At 43.0% G+C, this 24,696-nt stretch overlaps 1 protein-coding gene across 1 annotated transcript; it reads left to right on the top strand.

Moving 5' to 3' along the window:
* The first annotated feature begins 23,310 nt into the window (after positions 1 to 23,310).
* LOC126078469 (RING finger protein 223) lies at positions 23,311 to 24,456 on the top strand. The gene has a single exon (XM_049889008.1). It carries the CDS (start codon positions 23,404 to 23,406, stop codon positions 24,454 to 24,456), a length of 1,053 nt encoding a protein of 350 aa, XP_049744965.1. The 5' UTR covers positions 23,311 to 23,403.
* The last annotated feature ends 240 nt before the right edge of the window (positions 24,457 to 24,696 follow it).

Genomic DNA, 24,696 nt, shown 5'->3' with positions numbered 1-24,696 from the left:
CCACCAGTCAACAAGCTCCACTTATATCCTCACCTCTCCCACTCAACCTTTCTATTCGACAGGAAAATTGCTCTTGGAGAAAATAGAAATAATTCAGGTAATAGAAGAGATCTTTCAAAAATCTTGATTAGTATCTTCAGAGATAGTCTAGAAGACATTGCACCCATAAAAAATACCTGTCTAAAGGGACCCCAAGAAAATGAGAAAGATCACTCTGAAACAAGAAAATTTGGTGATAAAAATTTTAAAGTTAGTAGGATATTTGGAAGATGAAGTCAAGGACATTTCCCCAAGAAAGAATAATAACAACAAAAGCCCCAAAGACATAGAAAATATGAGGAAAAATAAAAGATACAGAAGGTGAATCCATTCAATTAACAAAAAGTCTAATAAGAGTCCTCCAAAAGCCAAGAAGATGAAATGAGGAAAAATGAAGACTATATCCAATATTTTATTCTCATTGTATTATTCTTTGTGCCCTTCCATATATCTTAAGTATTTCTTAGTAGAAACATTTTTAAAGACCCAGACTTGGACATATTATTGTGAAATTTGAGAGCACTTAGAACAAAAGGATATCTTAAATCTTTCAGAGAGAAACAATGGGTCACCCACAAGAATGAGGCTCAAATGCATTAGCCTTGTCAGCAGGCAACTTCGGAGGAAAAACAATTTTGAACCAAGAGTTCCATTCAGAAACTACCTATCAGCTGTGAGGGGGAAATGGTCATTTTCATTTTTAGACACCCAAGGACCCAGGGAGTTTACTGTACGCTATCCGTTTCTGAAGAATTTACTTGAAGATGAATGCCAAGAAAGGGGATAATATGGGAAACAAGAAACCATGTCAGTAACCAGGAATCTAATTAAAACAAATTTCAAGATAACAGAAATCAGTCCAAACTAGAAGTGAAATCAGAGGACTTCAAGAAGACATTCTTAAAAAAAAGAAACACTGAATAAAACCCAATAAAGAGGCATAATGAAGAATCTAGAAGATATTCAGAATATAGTAAATAAGGCATATTATTGTTCTTTTCAAAAGCAAAAATAACAGAAAAAGCAAGGAGAAACTAGGAAAAACAAAAAAATCAATTAAAATCATAATTCAAATATACAGTAACTATATTTGAGTATGGTTTTGAATAATTGATAGAATGTAAGAAAGAAGACAATTGACTTTGATGCCTAGAATATTTTTCTCTGAGAGATACAAGCGGTCATGACAGAAACCACAGAGAGGGGTGGGCAATTATAATACACGACATGGCTCCGTGAGAAACCAGAGTTGTGACTCATAAAACATTAAATGTTTTCTTTTAGATTTCAACTCACAGAATCAACTTACAGGCAAAGCAAAAAACCAGTTTCCATTGAGTAGATTCCAGCTCCTGGTAACCTCATGTGTGTCAGTGTGTGCTTTATAGGGCTTTCAATGGCTTATTTTTTTTTTGCAAGTCAGTCTCTAGGCCTTTTTCCAAGGTGCCTCTGAGTGGATTTGAATTTCTAACCAAGGGCATGAACCATTTGCACCACCCAGGGACTCCATAGACAACGCACAGGGTGCTTGATTACGAATACAAAACAGAATATAAATTTACGAGCATTGGCAGTATAAAGGTTGAAGAATCCTTAACAGAGGTCAGAAAGTAAGAGAGGGAAGAGAAACTGAGGAAAGGGTAAGAGTACTAACAGCCATTTCATAAAAGATTAGGCAATCAAGAGGGACTCTTAAAAGCCAGTGGACATTTTTAGGGCAGTGAGACTATTCTATATGATACTATAACGGTGGATACAAGACCTTATACATTTGCCAAAACCTATAGTATTATTGTCATGGATTGAACTATGTCCCCCCAAAACCGTGTGTATCAATTTGGCTGAGCCATGAGTTCCAGTATTGTGTGGTTGTCCTCTATTTTGTGATTATAATTTTACATTAAAGAGGATTAGGGTGGAATTGTAACACCCTTACCCAGGTCACATTCCTGATCCAATGTAAAGGGAGTTTCCCTGGGGTGTGGCCTGCACCACCTTTTCTCTCTCGAGAAATAAAAAGGAAAGGGAAGCAACCAGAGAGTTGGGGACCTCATACCAGCAAGAAAGCAGTGCCAGGACCAGAGTGCATCCTTTGGACCTAGGGTCCCTGTGCAGAGAAGCTTCTAGTCTGGGGAAAGGTTGATGAGAAGACCGACAGAGAGAGAAAGCCTTCACCTGGAGCTGACATCCTGAATTTGGACTTTTAGCCTACTTTACTGTGAGAAAATCAACTTCTCTTTATTAAAGCTATCCACGTGTGGTACTTCTGTTACAGCAGTACTAGATAACTAAGACAATTGTATAACACAAAGAGTGAACCCTAGTGTAAAATATGGACTTTAGTTAATAAAATGTATCTCTATTGGTTTGTCAATTATAATTAAATATATCACAAGAATGCAAAGTGTAAATAAGAGAAATAAATATGCAAGGGAGCAGCATATGGGAACTCTATATATTTAATGCACAATTTTTCTGTAAACCTAAATGGCTCTAAAAATTACAGTCTTTTTTTAAAAAAAACCAATGGAATAAGAAATACAGTATTTGGCATACTATTTAAAGTGTTTGGCTCTGTTGTACATAAAGTTACTATGAGTCAGAACTGACTTGATAGCACCTAACAACAACAATAACATTTAAAGTTATAAAGGAACTAAAAATAGTTATACAAAAATAAAAACTGGGATGATGGGGAAGATAAATTCTCACCCATCATAGCAGAAAGTCAATGTTTAACATCCAACGTTGGCAGATCAAGAAGTAATGATGTGAGTACATAATTTAGAGACACGTTAGAACAAAATATACATAATTAACAATGGGCTGAAAGTATGGAGTAGAGAGCTGGATTTTCCTCATTATAAAGTTTACTTAACTATTTGGACTTTTAAACTGTGTGCTTTATTACTTGGGTAAAAAAAAAGTACCAAAACTTTAAAAATCTAAATTATGACATCTTTACCTCATTTACAAAAAATAACAGAACTCTAAAAACTCCAGGTCTCTATTAATTGGCCACTCTCCACAGCTGGGAACACTGGTGGTTTAGTGGTTAAGCACTAGGGCTACTGACCCAAAGGTTGGCAGTTCAAATCCACCAAGCTCTCCTTGGAAACTCTATGGGGCAGTTCTATTCTATCCTACCCGGTCGCTGTGAGTCGGAATCAACTCAACAGCAATGGGTTTAGTTTTGGTTTGGTTCTCCACAGCTGTAATGAAATCAAACAGAAATTTAAAATTATCATGCAGATGTATTTCAAGAGACCGACGTGCCTTGATGAAAGAAAACTAGGCTGTTTTTTAAAGTTTCGGTGTTGAGTTTAATTTTAATTTTTTTTAATTTTGATTTAAAACATACAGTGAAGACAATGACTCCTTACTACCTGAATATTTGATTAAAATAGAGCTTTTTTTCTGAAAAACTTTTCATGACTTTATACAGCCCTCAAAGAAATTTTCTACTTTTATTATTGTTGTTGTTGTTGGGTGCCATAGAGTTGGGCCCGAATCACAGTGACCTTACGTACAACGGAACCAAAGTTTACCCGGTCCTTTGCCATTCTTAAAATCGTTGCTGTGCTTGAGCCCATTGGTGCAGCCACTGTGTCAATCCATCTCGTCGAGAGTCTTCCTCTTTTTTGCTGAGCTTCTAAAAAATCTTTTATTATTAAAAGAAGCTAATGAAAGGAACTGAGGGGAAAATTAACACGTTTTTAACACACAAAATCTATCAACCTATAATTAATTGCTTTATATCATATATGACTATTGTGCAAATAAACAATTTAGTTTTTTTTAATTTAACACTCTTAGTTCATTCTTTCAGAAAAAAGGAAATCCAGAAGGGCTTTTTTTTTTTTGTAATTAAAAATTAGTTTGTATGTTTGATGCTTCCTCTTCTAACAAACAGATAAATTACAAGGTAATTAAGTGTAATGATATTTGGTGCAGGTCGGGTTTTCCAAAGGCCGATGCTGAGACAAAGTTTGGGGCACAGGATGTTTATTAGGGATCAGTGTCTGTGAAATGACATGGAGGAAGCAGAAATGGGCAGAGTGAGACCAATTGCAGCATCTGACAAATGCGGTATCATAGCAATGTAGAACTGAGGAGGCCCAGGACGAGGAGGAGCTCTGGAGCAAGTATGCATATTAAAGTTTTCCACATTGGACTGACATCCCTTCCTCCCTCAGTTGTTAGATGCAGACAGCTCCAGGAAGGGCATCACAAAGGTGACTCTCTGCATTGGAAGTAGACCCTGAAGGAGCTGTCAGCTGGAGGCCTCATGCTGATCACCCCCCTACAGCACAGCTAGTTCTTCCTTGAAGAAAGATCTGGGGGTACATCTCTCTGTCTACCACAACACTGATCTGTGGCATGTAAAGGCAATAAGCACCTGATGTGAAGCATAGCTCATCACGGAAAAACATGGTTGGTAAGCTGAGCATGTGGTTGGCTGTGCTGTGCTCCATAGCTGCTATGGAAATGGATTTGAAGATTACTTCAGCCACCCCAGCTGAGGCTCAAAAATCAAGATCCACAGCCCTCCATGCACTTGGAAACATGGTCTTGCCAGCTCTCCTTGGTTTCTGCCTCCTTGGGCTTCGGGTCTTCTTTACCTATCTAGCCTCATTTGATTGACCACCTGATATTGGACTGTTAGCTTAGCTCAGGCATATGACTCTCTTAGTACTACTTACAAGACCCTCCCCCAAACTGTAGTACAAGGCTGCAGGCCACCAGGCAGGTTCCATGGCACCCTTCCCCATGGCACTCAATTGTCAGGACCAGAGCCTCAGGCATGCATGACACCAGAGGCAGACCAAGTCAGTGAGTTCAACACAAAGACAGTCTACCCTCAGGTGGAAGTGCTCCAGTGGCCATTGAAGGCAACCACTCCCTCATAAGTTGTTTCTGCCTGTAACTGCCCAACTTTCCTAAGGGGAAAAACCAGGTCATGAGTTTCAGGTGAGGATAACCCAACCCCTATGCACCCGAGCTGGGTATGTGGTCCAGGTCGGGCCAATTAGCCAATTTGGATGTAGTGATTCGGTCAGGAATGGACACTTGACCTAGCCAGGGCAATAAAACTCTACTGCAAGGCTCTCATCAGAAGCCATTGAAAATCTTTCTTTCCATGAGAAATGCTGTGTGTAAGGCCATTTTAAACTTTCATTCAGCCATGCCTGAAATGGGTATTTCAGTCACAGGAGCCAATAACATCTAATTTGAAATGGATTTTTCTATTTGTGCCCAAAAGAGCCTGGGCTAATACAAGTCCCTCTCACAACCTCCTTACTAAGTGCTGGCCTAGTTGATTTGATGGGAACTCACCGCTCTTGTTGTTGCTAGTTGCCACGGAGTCTGGTCCGACTAATGGTGACCTTATGTAAACAGAAGGACACATTGCCCATTCTGTGCCATCTTCACGGCCATTGGTATGTTTGAATTCATTGTTGTGGACTCTCTCTTGATAAGTTCACGCTGTATTCAGCCCCATGATGCTGTAATGGGCCTCTGCATTCCTCTAGATACACTGTATACATCAGTGGTTCTCACACCTGGCAGCATATTAGAATCACCTGGGAAACTTTAAAATTTATTCCTTGGCCTCACCCTGGGTCTAGAGAATCAGAATTTCTGGGTATTTTTTGAAAACTACATAGATGGTTTTAACTCACTGCCAGTTTAAAAACCACTGATCCATATAATGCCAAGTAATTGTTTTATTAAATTTAATAAATTGGCCAGCTGGAATACAGTCATGTACATGTCTCCTCTGTGTTTTGTTTGGATCATATTTTCTACAGATCTGGTCCTTAAGTTCAAGATGCAGATGTATATCCTTCCTAAGGAATCAACAGCAGCCCTGGTGGAAGAAAATTTTAGTTTAAACTACAAGTGGACTTACCACAAAACGAAGAAGCTTAAGTTGCAGGGCCCTTCACTTGTAAGTGCTCCCATGGCCATATGCTCTTGTAAAACTTCTAAGAGGACAATTTTTTAACTGCAGATGGTATCTCTTCCCACTTCCTCTTGATCATATTTCCCCTTGTGTTAGGTGGCACAGGGATAGCCATGGATATTTTTGGACTATGACTAAGGGAAAGTTTGATGGGGATACACACAGTTTGCAACCTCTTTTATGTATAGTCTGTTGTTGTTAGTTGCCAACAAGTCAGCTCCAACTCATGGCAACCTTATGTATAACAGAACAAAACATTGCTTGATCCTGCACTATTTTCATGATCTTTTGTATGTCTGAGTCCATTGTTACAGCTATTGCGTCAATCCATCTCCTTGATATTCTTTTCTAGTAATTGGTCTTTCTTCATGACATGTCCAAAGTAAGAGAGCTGAAGTCTCGCCATTATAATTTCTAAGAAACATTCTGGTTGTATTTCTTCTACGACTGATTTGTTTGTTCTTCTAGCAGTTCATGGTATAGTTGGTATTCTTCGCCAACGCTACAGTCTCAATGCATCAATTCTTCTGTTTAGTTACTGCTAATTGTCCTGGTACAAAAACAATTTCTAAGAATAATCCTACTACCTACTGTACCAGTACACCCCACTTTGTTAAATGCAAGGCCCAACATAACCCTCATCATATCTCACAACACTGAAGACAAACTGGTTGTTAAGTGTTGTCAATCAAAAGCTACTTAAGATTAGTCATTGCAACAAACACCCAGTACATGAAAGAAACTTGAGAGAGGTTTTCCCAAAGTTGCTAACAATCCTAAAAATTGGTACTTGGCAATATCAATCATGAGCTATGAAGCCAAAAGGAGTCTTTCCAAGTGTCATTAATTAAAAAAAAAAAAGCCCTTTTTTTCCCATTTTATTGTGGTGAAATATAAACCAAAACCAAAGTTGTTGCTGTCAAGTCGATTCCTATAAGGGCAGAGTAGAACTGCTCCGTAGGGTTTCCAAGGAGTGCCTGGTGGATTCGAACTGCCAACCTTTTGGTTATCAGCCATAGTTCCCAACCACTATGCCACCAGGGTTTCTGATGAAATATATATAATGTAAAATTTTCTATTTTAACCATTTTTAGGTGTTAAAGTGTTACATTCACAATGTTGTCCAACCTTCACCACTGTCTACTTCTAAAACTTTTCCAAAATAAAAAATATCTTTTGAGCTACCATGCTAGATGAAAGCCTGATTTTTCCTTCTATGATCTATAGAAAGTATGACAAAATCATTGTCCTATGAAAAAACAATCAAATAATATTATTGAGAGATGTGTCAGATAACTAATTGATTTTTTTAAAGTCATTTTTCTGGATTTTGCTATCTTTCTAGAATTTGTCACTTTAAGTGTCTTGTTGTTGTAGTCACGGTTTATTTTATAATTCTAAATGAATGTTCAATTTCTTACCTGATAGTTTATTTTTCTTAGAAAGAAGAATCTTTATCAAAAGGGGGAAAATGCAGAACAGAATTTAAAATTCTAATGGACTCCAGACTTTCTGGAGCTATGGAGGCTGGATGAACCCCTGAAACTATTACCCTGAGATAATCTTTAAATTTAAACCAAAAATACCCCTTGAAATCTTCTTAGAACCAAACAATAGACTAGCTTAACTAATAAAAAATATCTGCCTTGAGCATTATGCTCTTTTAAGATCTATCTATACGGGATTGAATTGACAACAGCAACATAAAAGATTAGATAGGAACCTTAGGGAGCGGTGAGTTTATGTTAATGGGAAGGAACAATTCAGAAAAGGAGGGTGAGAATGGTTGCACAACTCAGAAGAATGTGATCAGTGTCACTAAACTGTACGTGTAGAAACGGTTAACTTGGTGTATGTTTTGCTGTGTATGTTCTCAACAACAACAAAAAAATTAAAAAATGGACCTCCAGAACTGCATAAGCTTCAGGCCCACGGGCTGGCCCCTGGCTTGACGCAAGTACCTCTCCCTGCCCTTGGTAGTGGGTATGATACAACCTAATAGGCCTGCCTTTTACAGCTGCCTGAGTCCCCTGAAAACCTACTCTGCTTATTATTAAGTCAGCAAACGTGCAGCTGATGGATTGTAATGACGCCGAAGGAATCTGTGTGGCCAGATGGATAAATAATACATAGTTTGAAGGTTTTTGAACTCTTACAATGTTTTGGAGGAAGCCATTCTTTAAAATACAGAAGAAATTAGGAGGAAGGATATATCGTGGTCAGGGAGAAAAATATATAAACAGCAAACTATGATTAACCATGCTAGATGAAAGATGATTTCTCTTTTTCCTCTGTAGGAAACATTATCAAAATCATTGTCACGTGCAGAGGCGATCAAGCAGATCCACTCTAACACAGCCGGTCTGGCTTGGCTCCTTAGACCTCGGAATCTGTTCCTTTTCAGCAAAGGCATTGCCACCAGTCGGATAGTACATGGTTTCATGTAGATGGGCGAATAGCATATGGAAAGAATTGCCTGGTTTCTTTATTACAAACACCCCCAGGTCTCCATGCATGCCAAATCTAACTCCCAGTCTCAGCCCCTCACAGGGATTAAGGAAGAATTCAATGATGCATGGATTTGATGCAGAGAACAAACAAGAAATCACCTACAGCAGAGACAAAAAGGGAAGCAGAGAAAAGATAAGTAGACTTTGCTCCTCGCTCTTTTTAGGAGTGATTCTTATGTTATTTCTTGCACCCACTTTGAACAATCTCTTTTTTTACAATCCAGCATTTATAAACTGTTCATTTAAAATTCTCTGCTCAGCAGAGGAAGAAGGAGAGTCAGGGATAGGAGGAGGAAATGGAATATGTGGCTAATTGCCTCCAAGATCAACTGCATCCTTTGCCAGGAGACCAGAAGAACTGGATGGTGCCCGGCTACCATTACTGGACATTTCGATCAAAAATGCTATAGAAGAATACGTATCAGAAGGGGGAAAATGCAGAATAGAATTTCAAATTCTCATCGACTCCAGACCTTCTGGAACCATGGAGGCTGGATGAACCCCTAAAACTATTGCCCTGAGATAATCTTTAAACTTAAACCAAAAATATCCCCTGAAGTCTTCTTAAAACCAAACAATAGTTTAGCTGAACTAGTAAAAAATGTCTGCCTTGAGCATTATGCTCTTTTAAGAACTATCTGTATGGGATCAAATTGACAACCGCAACTCAAAAGATAGGAGGCAGTGAGTTTATGTTAATGGGGAAAAGGAAAAGGAAGGTGAGAATGGTTGCACAACTCAAAGAATGTAATCAATGTAGAAATGGTTGAGTTGGTGTATTTTTGATGTAGATATTCTCAACAACATAATAAAATTTTAAAAGTAAAATCAAATTCTCTGTTCAGAGTGCCTTTAAACCCAAACCAAACCTGTCACTGTCGAGTTGATTCAAACTCATAGCGACCTTATTAGACAGAGTAGAACTGCTCCATAGGAGCAGTTTCCAAGGAGCAGCTGGTGGATTTGAACTACCAACCTTTGGATTAGCAGCCAAGCTCTTAACCACGGTGCCATCAGGGTTCAGTCATACCTTAATTCCATTGGACACTGGCAGGTTTACTAAAAAAAAAGAAAAAAAATCGTGGCCATAAAGATTTAGCAAACTCTGGGTTATGACATCATCCTGGTTGCTTTACATCTTTGCAACAGGACTTCTGAGTTACTTAATAATGAATTTTCAAGTGCTGATTGCAAAAGGGAAACCCTGGTGGCATAGTGGTTAAGTGCTATGGCTGCTAACCAAGAGGTTGACAGTTCGAATCCACCAGGCGCTCCTTGGAAACTCTATGGGGCAGTTCTACTCTGTCCTATAGGGTCGCTATGAGTCAGAATCGACTCGTCGGCAGTGGGTTTGGATCACAAAAGTCTTTTTTAAGGGACTAATGCTCCACATGGAGCCCTGGTGGTGCAAACAGTTAAGGCTTCTGCTAACCAAAAGGTTGGTAGTTTGAACCCACCCAGCGGGTTTGTGGGAGAAAGGCCTAGAGATCTACTTTCATAAACATTACAGTCAAGAAAATCCTATGGGGCAGTTCTATTCCTTCCCGTGACTCAACAGCACCTAATAACAACAATGCTCTGGGGACCATAACTTTGGGAAATGCTGATTTGGACTAAAATAAAATGAGATAATGGAATGTAAAATGCTTCGTATAATATAAAAATTAAAGTACATGGTACTATGATAATAACTGTCATTATTACTATTATCGTGTCTTAATTTCCTAGAGCTGCAATAACAAAATACCACAAAGTGGGTGCCTTAAAGAACAGAAATTCATTACCTCATAGCTCTGCAGGCCAGAAGTCCAAATTCAGGGCTTCTGCTTTAAGGGAAGATTCTTCCTTGTCTGTCAGCTTCTGGTGGCCCCGGGCTTTTCTTGGTATTCCTTGGCTTATAGATGGTTCATCACATGCGGTCTTCACCCTACGTGTGGCTGTTTTTGTGTCTGTCCTTCTCTGTATAAAATGCCACTCAGAAGTGATTAGGATTAGGACATACCCTACTCTGGTTGGAGCCCTGGTGGCACAGTGGTTAACAGGTCAGCTGCTAACCAAAAGGTTGGCAGTTCAAATCCACCAGCTGCTCCCTGGAAATGCTACGGTGCAGTTCTACTCTGTCCTAGGGTCGCTATGAGTTGGAATTGAGTTGGAATTGACTCAACAGCAATGAGTCTGGTTTTTCTACTCTGGTATGGCTTTGTTAATTTAACTGATAACATCCGCAAAGAAAATCCCTATTTTTCCAAACAAGGTCACGTTCACTTCACTGATGTGTTAATACTTCAACGTATCTTTTTGATTGACACAATTCAATCCCTAAGACATGGTTCTCATTTCTTTCTACTAAGGTCATTTAAACTATTTGTATAGATCTAAAAAAAAAAAAAACTAAGACAAATATATTTGCTTGCATGATTTTCTGCAGTGATATTTTTAGTTTACCAAGTGGTTGAGAAAAATCCTACATACTTCTAGTTATCAAGCTTCTGTCTGTTGCCTCAACAGCTTTCACTGTTTTTTGAGATTCTCCACTGCATTTATGGAATAACAGTGACTGTCCTAGGGCTTCTCAACGATAAGGCAAAGTAATTTTTATCTAGACCTTCTAGTATTTCTCCTTCTGTTCACCTTTGCTCTCTTTTGTTCTAATCAAAGGTGGTTCTTTTAAAAAAATTTCCCTTGGAGTTAGAACGCTTAGGGAGTATATACATAACTTGTATGTGTATAAAGGAGCCCTGGTGGCATAGTAGTTAAGAGCTTGGCTGCTAACCAAAAGGTCAGCAGTTCAAATCCACCAGCCACTCTTTGGAAACCCTATGGGGCAGTTCTACTCTGTCCTATAGGGTTGCAATGAGTTAGAACAGACTAAATGGCACCCGACAACAACAACATGTGTGTAAAACACAAGAGCCAGAGAGCTAAGGGTGAGCAATTCACAAAGTGTCTGAAGTGTTTTAATTTGAAATTCCCTTTCCTTTCAAATTTCATAATCGGAGATTAAACACATCAAGGACTTGCTTGCCATACAGGGTCTGTGAGGCTTTTTAAAAACATCAAAGACACTGGAGTCTTGGAGGCTGGGCCATCTCCTTACCTCGGGTAGTTGTTCAGCACCTACAATACCTCTTCTTTCGATTGGAGACACCCTTAGACGTTGTATGTATAGACATACACCCTCTTTGGCCTTTCTTTTCCCTATCAGTCAACGACGATTGCTGGTGTTAGGCTGGGAATTCGAGTACCTATAAGGCTTCACAATACTGAGGCAGCCTCTTGAGTTTTGGGGATTCATTGTGGTGCTCAGAAGCATCATGACAACATTAATGCAATACAACTGCAGCTTTGTTGTTATCCGTTGCTGTTGCGTGGGCTCGGACTCATGGTGACCTTATGTACAACAGAACAAAACATTGCGCAGTCCTGCACCATCCTCACAATTGTTGGTTTGCTTGAGCCCACTGTGGCTTTATTTACTCTTACGTGTGGCATCCAAGAAACTGCTTTCCTTCTCTTTTTTTTAATAGACTTTATTTTTTTAGAGAAGTTTAAGCCTTATAGAAAAATTGTGCCCAAACTACAGAGTTCCCACATACCCCACTTCCCCCACGCACTTTCTCCTGTGATTAACATCCTGCATTCCTGTGGGACATTTATTAAAACTGATGATCCAATATTGATCTATTATTATTAATAAAAGAACACAGTTTACATTCGGGTTCTTTACATTTGACCCATTCTTTGTGCCATACAGTCCTATGGGTTTTGAAAAACGCATCATGCCACGGGTTCACCATTATAGTATCATACAGGATAGTTTCACTACCCTAAAAATACCCTGTGCTCCACCTGTTATTTATCTCTCTCCCCTCGCCTCTGGCAACTGCTGACCCTTCCACTGTCTGTATAGTTTTGCCTTTTCCAGAATGTCCTACAATTGGATTCCTACTATGCCACTTCTGCAGACGGGCTCCTTTGACTTAGCAATACGCTTTTCAGGTTCCTCCATGCCTTTTCATAGTTTAATAGCTCATGTTGCTTTTCTTTTTATTAAAAGTATTGTACCTTACTTTTTGCTCTCCACATAGACGATCCATAGCTTGAAGAGAAAGAGCTTTTCTAACTGTAACACACATTTTCTACCTAATTAAGAACTTTTATAGCATCTAAAACCAAGGTCAGACTCAGAAGATAAAAAGATTTCTGGCAACACTGCAAACTGGCTTAAAAGGTCTCACTCAGGCTGCAGAAAGACATTTTAGAGAAAAGCATTTTGCATGCAGCTACAGCAAATCTTGCCTTTGGCATACAAAGGGCACCTGATGATAGGAGGGGGGAGAAGTTATTTTAGGATTGAGTCTGTAGCCGGTTGGCAAAGGAGGCATAATCCCTTGAATGGCTCCTGGAGATTAAGGGGATAATTTTAGCCTCAGAGACTCTCCCAGGTAACGAGATGGCCCAGCTTCCCAGACCTACATCTCTTTGAAACCTTAAAAAGATCTGAGTAGTAAAAGTGTTGAGCCAGGTTCCAATCAAAAGCACAGCTTACACACACAGGCAGTGGAACAATGCTTTATTCCCAGAGAGAAGAGACAGAGCAAGGTCAGCTTCACCTGTGGCACCAGGCCCCCCATGGCCAGCAAGTTCCATCCCCACAGCTGGTGCAGGGCAGTTAGGCCAAGCACGCTCCTCTTGTGCTGCAGGCAAGGGACCTAGTTCCCTTCCCACCAAGACAAGACACACAAGTGGGGTTGGCCAGGTACAACATAACACACATATGCACAGAGCAAGTTTCCTGTGTAGCAAGAACAGGAGGGGAGGCTCCCTGATAGAGAGAAGTAACTGGGAGAGAAAGAGACTCGGTTCCCAGGCTGAATTATCAGATCATGCTCTAGGCCTATGGCTTCTGAGTAGGCAGCCCAGGTGGGGGTTGGAAAACTGCACAATAAACTGCTTTCTCATTTTCTCAAAAGAAAGGCTTCACAGACCCTGTATAGAAGAAAAGCAGTTATTTAAATCTGCTGCAGAGAAAGCACCTGGTTTTCCATTTGCTCGTGTGGCATTAATTGATAATTTCCTATATCTCCTCCTTGTCTCCATTGATGGATTAATTCAGGGCTTTGGGGCAATGATGTCCCAGATGCCTAAATAGATAAGGACTCTAAGGGCACCTGGGGAGAAAGGCTAGAGAGAAAGCAGGAGGTCTCCTGGAACTTATACTAGGCCAACCCAAACCCACTGCCGTTGAGTCATTTCCAACCCTTGGTGACCCCATAGGGTTTCCATGGCTATAAATCTCTACCAAAGCAGACTGCCCCATCTTTCTCCCATGGAGCCTCTGGTGGTTTCAAAGCACCGACCTCTCCATTAGCAGTGGAGCGCCTTAGTCACTGAGTCACCAGGGCTCCTTTATACTCAGCAGTGAGCTCTAAAAGTCCTCCCCAGAAACCAAGGGATCAGAGCTTGATTTTCCTCCATTTCTGCAGGCACCACCTGGGGTCCCCTCCCCACAGATGTGATTAAATTCAGGATCTTGAAATAGGAAGATTAGCCTGGATTATCCAGGTAAGCCCACTGTAATCACAAAGTTCTTACAAGGGGGAGGCAAGAAAGTCAGAGTGGGAGAAGGAAATGTGATGAGTGATATGGCCATGAGCCAAAGATGTGGGCAGCCTCTAACCAAAAACCCATTGCCGTCCAGTCGATCCCCACTCATAGTGACTCTATTGAACAGAGTAGAACTGCCCCATAGGATTTCCAAGGCTGTAATCTTTACGAAAGCAGACTGCCATATCATTCTCCCTCAGAGCGGATGGTGAGTTCGAACCAATGGCCTTTCAGTTAGCAGTGAGCACTTAATCACCAGGGCTCCTTGGGCAGTCTACAGATTCTCCCATAGAGCCTCCAGAAGGAATGAAGCCTTTGATTACAGCTCCATTTCATCGCTCTGGTCTCCAGAACTATTAGATAACGAGTTTATGATAATTTGTTACAGTGGCAATAGGAAATGAATATAGCTTGCCACTGTCATGGCAGACAAGAGGCCCAAGGGGCTGCTCAAGGCGTTCAAGCGTCAGGCACTTAAGGAACAAGGCCTGTATTCCAAGGTGGAGCAAGCAGGTCAAGGGTAGCATGACAGGGTGAATTTGTTTTTGTATGTGGGCAGGGCACAAATTTGCAGGTGGAGGGGCAAAGAACAGAATGTTGTGGATTGAATTGTGTCCCCCCAAAATATGTGTTGGTATCCTGACCCCTATATCTGTAGATGTAATCCTATTTGGAAACAGGGTTTTCTTTGTTATGTTAATGAGGCCATATCCGTGGGGGGCGGGGTGCCCTAAACCTAATCACTTTTCAGTTATAAGGAGCAACATAGACACAGAGACAAGGAAGCACAAGTGGAGGACGATAGGTGCCACCTGAAGACAGCCAAAGAACTGAGGAATGCTGGAAGAGACAAGTACCCTCTCCCAGACTGACAGAGAGTAAGCCATCCCTAGAGCTGATGCTATCAATTCAAACTTCTAGCTTCCCAAATTGTGAGAAAATAAATTTCTGTTCCTTAAAGCCATCTACTTGTGGTATTCTATTACAGCAGTACCAGAGAACTAAGACAGGAAGGGAGCAGGGGCTCCTGGTGGGGGTGACTCCAAGGGGTGGCCCAGACCTCTGCCTTCACCTCCATCAGATTCTCCTATCTTCTTGCAGCTTATGTACCTGCCCCAGCAATGCCTGGACATCTGCAGACTAAAGCGTCATCATCATTTTGAAATACATGGTAAGAAAGAGATTGATTGGATTTGAAATCAATTCACTTTACCCAAGAAATTTCAAGATTTCATCTGTTAAGAAGTGGGAAAACAGGTATAATTCTCACTGCATGTTTTTCAGTGATTATAAAAATGGTTTGAAAATTTGTTTTTTATCACCTGCTTATACAAAATGTTTTGTCCATGGTGGATGGCAAGCATTTAAAGAGCTTATCTTTATAAAGTCTTGATCAAGAGCTATATGCAGTATTTCAACCATTTAACCTGGAAAAAAGGCATGTTCTCAGAAGTAGGGTCAAATTTCTCATTTTAAAAAATCTGGAAAATATTTGGAAGTTTCATACAAATTTATGTATTTAACATCTTCCCTAATACTTTGTTACGAATTTTCTTTTAATAATTATATAATACAAACAAAATTTGTTGAATTTTATCCCTAAGCCCCAGAGAGATGCCCTCAAGTTATCTCTAGTTTATACCTGCATGCTCTGTTCGTTATGCCATGAGAAGTTGAGAACCCCAGCGCATGGTATAAACTCTATTCTCCAAGATCTCAGATTTTACCAGTAAAAATCAGTCATCCAGTAGTCTCTGACTCATGGCAACCCCATGTGTGTCAGAAGAGAACTGTGCTCCATAGGGTTTTTAATAGCTTTTTTTCAGAAGTAAATCACTAGGCCTTTCTCCCCAGGTGTCTCTGGGTGGATTTGAACCTCCAACCTTTTGGTTAGTAGCAGAGCACGTTAACTGGTTGCACCACCAAAGGGCTGGTGGGCTGTACAAGAATTCAAAAATGCTCTTTTCTCTCAAGTATCTGCATCTTACAATAGAAAGTAATAGCCTTCAAGGCTAAAGGCTTAGTTATGGGTTTAGATATGCCCATGTTGGGAATGGGAAGCCGTGGTGGCGTAGTGGTTAAGTGCTACAGCTGCTAACCAAAGGGTCGGCAGTTCAAATCTGCCAGGTGCTCCTTGGAAACTCTATGGGGCAGTTCTACTCTGTCCTATAGGGTCGCTATGAGTTGGAATCGACTCGACGGCACTGGGTTCGGTTTTGGTTTTGGTATGTTGGAAATGAAAACCCTGGTGGCGTAGTGGTTAAGAGCTACAGCTGTTAACCAAAAGGTCAGCAGTTCGAATCCACCAGACACTCCTTGGAAACCCCATGGGGCAGTTCTACTCTGTCCTATAGGGTTGTTATGAGTCAGAACTTACTCAACAGCAACAGGTTTTGATGTTGGAAATAAAAAAATCTATAATTTAGCTCTTCGTCCATTTTTGTTTGTTTTTAATAATCTTATACGCCTTAAAACTAGCTTTAATGTTGGACAGGATTCAGTTTCAAAGTAATTTCTGAGAGAAAAAATCACATGACATGGTGTCTCAAAATATTATCCTTATGTCCATAGTGGAGCAGTTATGAAGCTTCTTGAGTTTGGAAACAATGTATTTTTATGTTAACAGACAGGGAGAACTTTTTCCCAACACTATTGAAAACAAGGTCCCTCATTAGATGGGAGAAGATGGACTCCAGAACTTAAGGCTAGTTTTCTAGAGCAACAGGGACCTTTCCTCAGAAGCTTTGGAATAAAAAGCAAAGAAACTGGGTGCATATCCATAAAATAATTCTCACCAAATTAAATTAAGTTACAAACTGCTACTATTTAAGCAATCAATTCCAAAATTCCAGATAATATTTGTTTTCTGAGCTACATGTCTAGGAATACAAAACTTTTTGGTGGGTATATTTTATAAAAGATCAAAACAGCATGCGCTCTAGTTTTAAGGGACAGTCCCAGCCAAGGCCAGGCAGTGTTACCCTGGAGTCAGAAATGGAGCTTGTAAGCACACAACTTGTAATCACAGCACCACAATGAATTTACCCTATGGCCCTGGATAAGCGAGATGGACCTTCATGCTCTGTATTAGCACCCTCATCAAAAAATGAGAATAAAAAAACAAAAAATTATAAAAGTGTTGTGAAGATCTGCTAATACAAAGAGCAGAAAAGCCATTTGTCTAACTTGAAGCATTTTAAAACAGAAGAGCTTGGGATGCTATTACCTATCTCCCATCTTGTTTAGACTTGATTCTCCTTAGCACTGGTCTACAGATATTTGATCCCCCTTGGTGATGGCCAACTGGAAGAAAAACCAGAGACAGTACCAATCAATCTGTCAAGTGCTATAAACTCTAGGGCATTAAGCACTTAATGGTTTGCATAAGTAATGACAAATACATAGGGTTATGAACCAAGGGAGCCTCTGGCTTTTCTCCTTTGGTGGCCATCTCTAATCATTATGCTAATAGAGAGCTGAAATTTTTTAAAAAGCAGCTTCTAACAGTCCCAGGAGGCCCCAAAAAACATGTATCTTCTTGCACAGACTACAGTTTAAGCAGAAAACCACAAACTGACAATGTACTGGAACACTAAAAGTCCCATGAAAAAAACATACGTGAAAATGGGATGAATTTATTATATAAATCATACAATTGGCCCAATTATTCTTCTTTGTTTATACAAAACAAAATTAAAGCAAACAATAAGAAAAGAAATGGTTTCAACAGTCATAATGAAATTCTTGAAGAGACAATTATTCCTCTTTCTACTATGTAAACATGTAGGGTAACAGGATAAAAGGGTCTTTTTTAGTAGATAAAGTGTGTTATTAAATAAGGACTCAAACTGTCAAAGAGTAATTAATGCTTAATATGACATAAAGTCATTCAGACAGTAATATTTTATAAATTACATTTTTGAGGACAATGGCCTACAAAAATTCCACTTCTGAGAATCTTAAAGCACTAACCCAAAATATGGAAAAGGCTATAAGATGAAAATTTTTATTACCATAGTATGCTACCTAAATATGCTTTGATGGATGAATGTTTAGGGAAATTAGGATAGAGCGAGAAGATGAAATGTGAATCAGCCATTAAAAATCATTTGTCTATCATATGTATGGAGCCCTGGTGGCACAGTGGTTAGGAGCTCAGCTGGCAACCAAAAGGTCAGCAGTTTGAATCCACCAGCCCTTCCTTGGAAACTCTATAGGGCAGTTCTACTTTGTCCCATAGGGTCACGGTGAGTCGGAATTGACTCGACGCAATGCGTTTGTTTGTTTGTTTTTATCATATATATAATAAACTACACAGGGAACCTAGCTACAGATACTTCTTAGACATAATCAAACACCTCAAGAGATTGGTTTTCCAGGTCTGAAGGCTTAGAACCATACTCTAATGGGACAACTGAAAGGGCATAACATAGTTCGTAAAGTGTATGTCCTATATCCCGATGTCGTGAGTACTGTCCGGTGTCTTAAAAGCTGTCAAGCAGCTATCTAAGGTACAACTATTGGTCTCTCATCTGGAACAACAGAGAAAGAAGGAAACCAAAGACTCAGGGAAGAAAAACTAAATGGGAACCGAATTCGCTGTGTAAACTTTCACTTAAACACAATGAAATACTTTTTAGAAATTGTTTATGCAACAATATTTCTTGTCTACTCTGTGCTAGGTGGGAGTCCCTGGGTGAGGCAAAGAGTTAACAAGCTCAGCTGTTAACCAAAAGGTTGGAAGTTTGAGTCCACCCAGAATTACCTCAGAAGAAAGGCCTGGCAATCTACTTGTAAAAAATCAGCCACTGAAAGCCCAGTGAAGCACAGTTCTACTCTGACACATACGAGGCCATCATAAGTCAGAATCAACTCGATGGCAACTGGTTATACGCTAGGTACTACTGCTAGGCTTTGGATATACGGCAGGGAACAAAACACAAAACACACACACAGAGCTGATGTGTATATAAGGAGGGAGAGACAATAAACAAATAAATTAAATATATGGTGTTGTCAGAGGCAGGCTGGCTTTATGAGCACATGCCTGTGCAACTGTACAGGCCCCTCCCTCAGAAGGGCCTCGCACTCGCTTTTATGCTCTGCCGCCGCCATCTTGAGATTCTTAATCATTTTTGGACAAGGGGCCCCGCGTTTTCATTTTGCACTGAGCCTCACAAATCATGTTGCAAGTCGATAAAACAGCAGGGTAAGAGGAATAGCCAGGAAGTGGGGAAGAGGTTGCAGTTTTAGACTGGATGGTCAGGGAAGGCCTCACCAATGTGACATTTGAGCAAGGACATAAAGGGTGCATGTCATGGATTGAAACGTGTCCCCCCAAAATATCTGCCAACTTGGCTGGGTCATGGTTTCCTTATATGATTGTATAATTGTCTACCATTTTATCTTCTAATGTGATTTCCCTATGTGTTATAAATCCTATCCCTATGATGTAATAAGATGGATTAGTGATGAGGTCTACAAGATTAGATGGTGTCTTAAGCCAATCTCTTTTAAGATATAAAAGAGAGAAGCCAGCAGAGAGACAGCGGGACCTCATACCACCAAGAAAGCAGCGCTGGGAGCAGAGCATGTCCTTTGGACCTGAGGTTCCTGCACTGAGATGCTCCCAGACCAAGGGAAGACTGATGCATCACAAGGACCTTCCTTCAGAGCCAACGGAGAGAGAAAGCCTTCCCTTCTGAATTCAGACCTTTAGCCTACTGGACTGTGAGAGAATAAACTTCTCTTTGTTAAAGCCATCTACTTGTGCTATTTGTTATAGCAGCACTAGATCACTAAGATAGTGCATAAAAGGTGTCCTGCTTATAAAGACAACTAATATTGTGGAAAGATACTTATATATTTGTTAAATTAATTGTTACCTTAATCAATTGTCATTGAATAGATTCCAACTCAGGGCGATTCACACATGTCAGCATAGACCTGTGCAGGGTTGTCAATGGCTGATTTTTTGGAAGTAGATCACCAGGCCTTTCTTTCAAGGTGCCCATGGGTGGACTCAAACCTGCAGCCTTTCAGTTAGCACTCAAGCACATTAAGTGTTTGTATCACCCAGGGACTTCAAATTAATGATTACTTTTGAGTGAAAGGAGTCCTAGTGGTACAGTGATTCAGAGCTCAGCTGCCAACCAAAAGGTCAGCAGTTCATATTCAACAACCGCTCCTTGGAAACCCCGTGAGGCAGTTCTGTGGGTCAGTATGAGTCGGAATCGGCTCGACAGCAACAGGTTTGGTTTTTGGTATTGAATGAAAAACATAATTAAAATGTTTGGATTCAGGTCTACAAGGCCCTACATGATCTTTCACCCCCAACACCTTCTGTGGCCTTCTCTCCTGGCCCCTCCCCTAGCTCACTCTGCTCCTGCCATTGGCCTCCTTACTCTTCCTAAACTGTGATGTCTTTCTTCAGGGACTGGTCCCACCTGATAACATGTCCAAAGTACTTAAGATGAAGTCTCGCCATCCTCGCTTCTAAGGAGCATTCTGGCTGTACTCCTTTCAAGACAGATGTGTTCTTTCTTCTGGCAGTCCATGGTATATTCAATATTCTTCATCAACACCGTAATTTAAATGCATCAATTCTTCAGTCTTCCTTATTCATTGCCCAGTTTTTGCATGCATATGAGGCAACTGAAAATACTATAGCTTTGGTCAAGTGCATCTTAATTCTCAAAGTGACATCTTTGCAAAGTGACAGCCAAGCATGCGGACCTTCAGAACTCTTTTTCGTTACCTTTGCCATGGAAGTGCCACATGGCCTAGGAACTGGGTAGGCTGTGGAGAAGGAGACTATAAATCCACACTAGCCACTCCTGTTTCTGTGCTTCCCTTCTCTTTGGGGCCCTGCATTAAGTTTTTTCTACATCAGTACTCTGTCTCTTCTCATCCCATGGCTAATCATGGCCTGAATTGGAAGAACCCCATTTAAAACTGCATAAAGCGTACATTTCCAGGGTTTTCACAGTCATCAGCGAAACAGGGGAAACAGAACAGAAAGCAGTGTTCCTCCATTAGAGTTAGGTTTGTGTAGTTTTCTAATAACTTTGTAGTAGAAGAATTGATACCTTTGAATTATGGTGTTGGCAAAGAATACTGAATATACCATGGACTGCCAGAAGAATGAACAAATCTGTCTTGGAAGAAGCACAGCCAGAATGCTCCTTAGAAGGATAGCAAGTCTTCATCTCACATACTCTGGAGTTGTTATCAGGAGGAACCAGTCTCCAGTGAAGGACGTCATGCTTGGTAAAGTAGAGGGTCAGCGAAAAAAGAGGAAGTCCCTCAGTGAGATGGACTGATACTGTGGCTGCAATAATGGGCTCAAACATAGCAACAGTTGTAGGGATGGTGCAGGACCAGGCAACGTTTCATTCTGTTATACATAAGGTCGCTATGAGTTGGAATCAACTCAATGGCACCTAACAACAACTTTGTAATATTCCAAGACCAGACTCAGGCCTTCTCCTGATGTCCCATCACCCTGTCCTCTTTGATCACAGCCCCCTGCCACAAAATGAGATCCTTCAAAACAGCGTCCCATTACCCCAAATCTCATTTACAAAATTTGGAACTAGGAAATGGAAAGGCAATGGCCTTTAATGAGCTTCATCTAAGGTTCCTCCAACTGAAGACATCTATATCACATTTCCTATTTCTTCACAAAGAGTACAAATAAATTTATTTTCAAATGTCATAGAAACAGATTTTTATGATGATTCTTCCTCTCCACATCTTATCTGTACATTGGTGGTTCCTTCCTTCCTGACTTCCTTCTCCTTTTCTTCCTTCAGCTGGCTTCCCATTCATTTGTTCTCTATACAAACATTCCCAGGGACATGCTGCTGTATTCCACAGAGGGCCCAGAGAGAAAGGAGGAACACTTCCATCTTGTAGGAACCCGGAATCTTACAAAGCCATCCTCTTGTCCTTTCTTTTTCCAAGTGGACTTCCCCCTTCATAGGATGAGGTCCAACCTGGAGAAACAGGGCAGTTAGGAATATCTGATCATCATCTCTCAGGTGGTTCCCAAACTCACCACTCCTGCTCTCTTCTGAGCTTCATTAAAGAAGCACTACTCCTTGCCATCCTGCTCAGGTGGGCTTCTATTAATTTTAATAAAATAGGGAAGATCTGTCCCATGCGACTCCTGGGGTTTGGGTTCTATATTTGTATGCTACACGTTTACTTGGAGTAAGCTGGGTAAGTGATACCAAGAGCTAAAGTAAGCTGAACTTTGAAAGTCTGTTAATTGGTTTGACAACAGCTTTGCCCCCTTGCTGCTCTGTAAACACCTGTGCAGCCCCAGTCTCAGGAGATCTAAAGTCTGATGGTGGCTCGTTACAATGAAACAATGCCTTGGATCCACTGTCAGTCAGGAAAACAACCAAACCTAGCTATGAAACTGTATATCCTTAAATGCCAGGAAAGTACTGAGAAATGTTTCAGGGAGGAAAAAAAAAAGGTACTGTTCAGCTCCAGAATTTCTCCCAAACGGTGAATGCCCCCCATCCCCGTCCACCCCTAGAAGAGCGCGGCAGGGCTGCCTGGGCGCTGCTAATTAAAGTGCAAAGCGCAAATGCCTTGGCGATCCCTGGCTTTCGCCCTTGGAGGGAGACATGAGATCACGATTTTCACCACGGGAAGGAACCGCTGCTGCCAGGCTGCTGAGCCGCTGCTCCCCCGCCCTGAGCGGGCTCCGCATTACATCACCGGTGAGCTCGCTCTGGTGGGGGGAGAGGCGGCTTCGCCAGGGACCCAGCCCCAGACTGAGGATAAACAGGGAATAACCAGGATAAGGAAGTGGGGATGGGGAGGAAAAGGAACAGGGAGGAGGAAAAAGCAGGATCAGGTTCTCCTATCCCCCGTGTGAAGGGAGGGGGAGCGTTTTGCAGGGGCGCAACATCCTTAAACAGCCGCACCCCAAATCCGGTTCCTGCACCCTCCAGCCGCCCTCAACTCCCAATCCAAATCGAAAAAAAACCTGGCAGCCAGAGCGGACAGCAGAGCCAAGGAGACCGAAGGGGCCGGCAGAGATGCGCCGAAGATGGGGAGGGACCGAGGCTTCGGCGCCAGGGGGAGGGAGGCGGGGGAAACGGGCACGGCTGCGCCCCCGCCCGGCCCAGCCAGCGGTGCCTCCCCCGCTCGGCGACAGCAGCCAGAGGGGGGAAGAAGCGCCTCCTCCCCGCCCGGCCCGAGGCGGTGGCTCAGGGGGAGGAAAGCGCCTCACCTTGCCCCCGATGAGGAGTGGATCATGCCATGGCAGCGCCGGCGAACGACCACAGCGGTGGCAGCGAGCAGAGCCAGAGCGGCAGCCCGGGGTCCTCGGCGGGAGCCAGCGAGGGCACGCGAGCCGGGGGCGCCGCGGAAGCAGCCCGGGACGGCGGGGGCGCAAGAGTCCGGGGCGTGGCGGCGGCAGCCCTCAGCCACCCACCGCTTGAGGACTACGAGTGCAAAATCTGCTACAACTACTTTGACGCGGACCGGCGCGCGCCCAAACTGCTGGCGTGCCTACACACCTTCTGCCAGGAGTGCCTGAGCCAGCTGCAGCTCCGCGCCATCGCCGCCGCCGCCAGCGCGCCTGAGCGCCCGCCGCGCCTGTCGCCCTGGCACGGCCCGCCGGGCGCCATCGCGTGCCCGGTGTGCCGCCACCGCACGCCGCTGCCCAACAGCAGAGTGCACGGCCTGCCCAACAACACCAAGCTCGCCGAGGCCTGCCCGCTGGCGCTGCGCGCCGCGTACGACCCGCTGCCCCAGGACCGCCTCCCGCCGCTGCCAGCGCGCCGTCCCGCTCCCGCACCAGCCCCGCAGCCAACCGCTGCTCCGCCGGCTGCCGCTACTCCGCCAGACGCCGCTGCCCCTCCGCAGCCGCGGCCGCCGCCGCCTGCCCAGGACACTGCCCGAGAGCCGCGCGTCCGCGCCGGCCTGCGCGCCCCGGGCGCCTACGAGAGCTGCCAGAATTGCAAGCGCGCCGCGCTCACAGCTGGCTGCGTATGCGTTGTCTTCTCCTTCCTCTCCATGGTGGTGCTGCTCTTCACTGGCCTCATCTTTGTCAACCACTATGGGAGTGGCGGGGGACTCCCCGGCGGCGGGGCGCCTCCCGGCGCGGCCCCTGCAGCCAGCTCGCCCTCGCCGTCGCCCGTGGGCCCTATATGCCTGTCAGTGGCCAGCATCCTGGCGCTGTTCTCGGTCATCGTAACCTGGGTCATCTGCTGGCTCAAGTATCGGCCCGAAGGTGCTGCTGGAGGCTCGAGGAGGGGCGGTGGCCCGAGGGCACGGGCGGCGCGCGGCGCGCGGAGGAGCGACACTTAGCCGGACTGCACTCCAGCCAGTGCGACCGGATAGGAAGAGGCCCAGGCTCGGTGCGCGGAAGCTTCTCCGCCCTCTCCCTGCGGCCCCCACGCCCCGCACGCACACTCTCTTGCTACCCGGTCACCGCGGGCCTCAGTTTCCCGCCCCTCGGGCTTTCGCGCCCCGCCTTCTCCGGGCTAGACCAGACAGGGAACCAAGGAGGCAGGCGTGCTGGTGGGGAATCCTGTCGGCCAGGACTGT

This window comes from Elephas maximus, chromosome 6 (genome assembly GCF_024166365.1).
Source record: "Elephas maximus indicus isolate mEleMax1 chromosome 6, mEleMax1 primary haplotype, whole genome shotgun sequence".
Taxonomy (NCBI): domain Eukaryota; kingdom Metazoa; phylum Chordata; class Mammalia; order Proboscidea; family Elephantidae; genus Elephas; species Elephas maximus.
The sequence above is the reverse complement of the archived record's forward strand: the minus strand, read 5'-3'. Positions and strand labels throughout refer to the sequence as shown.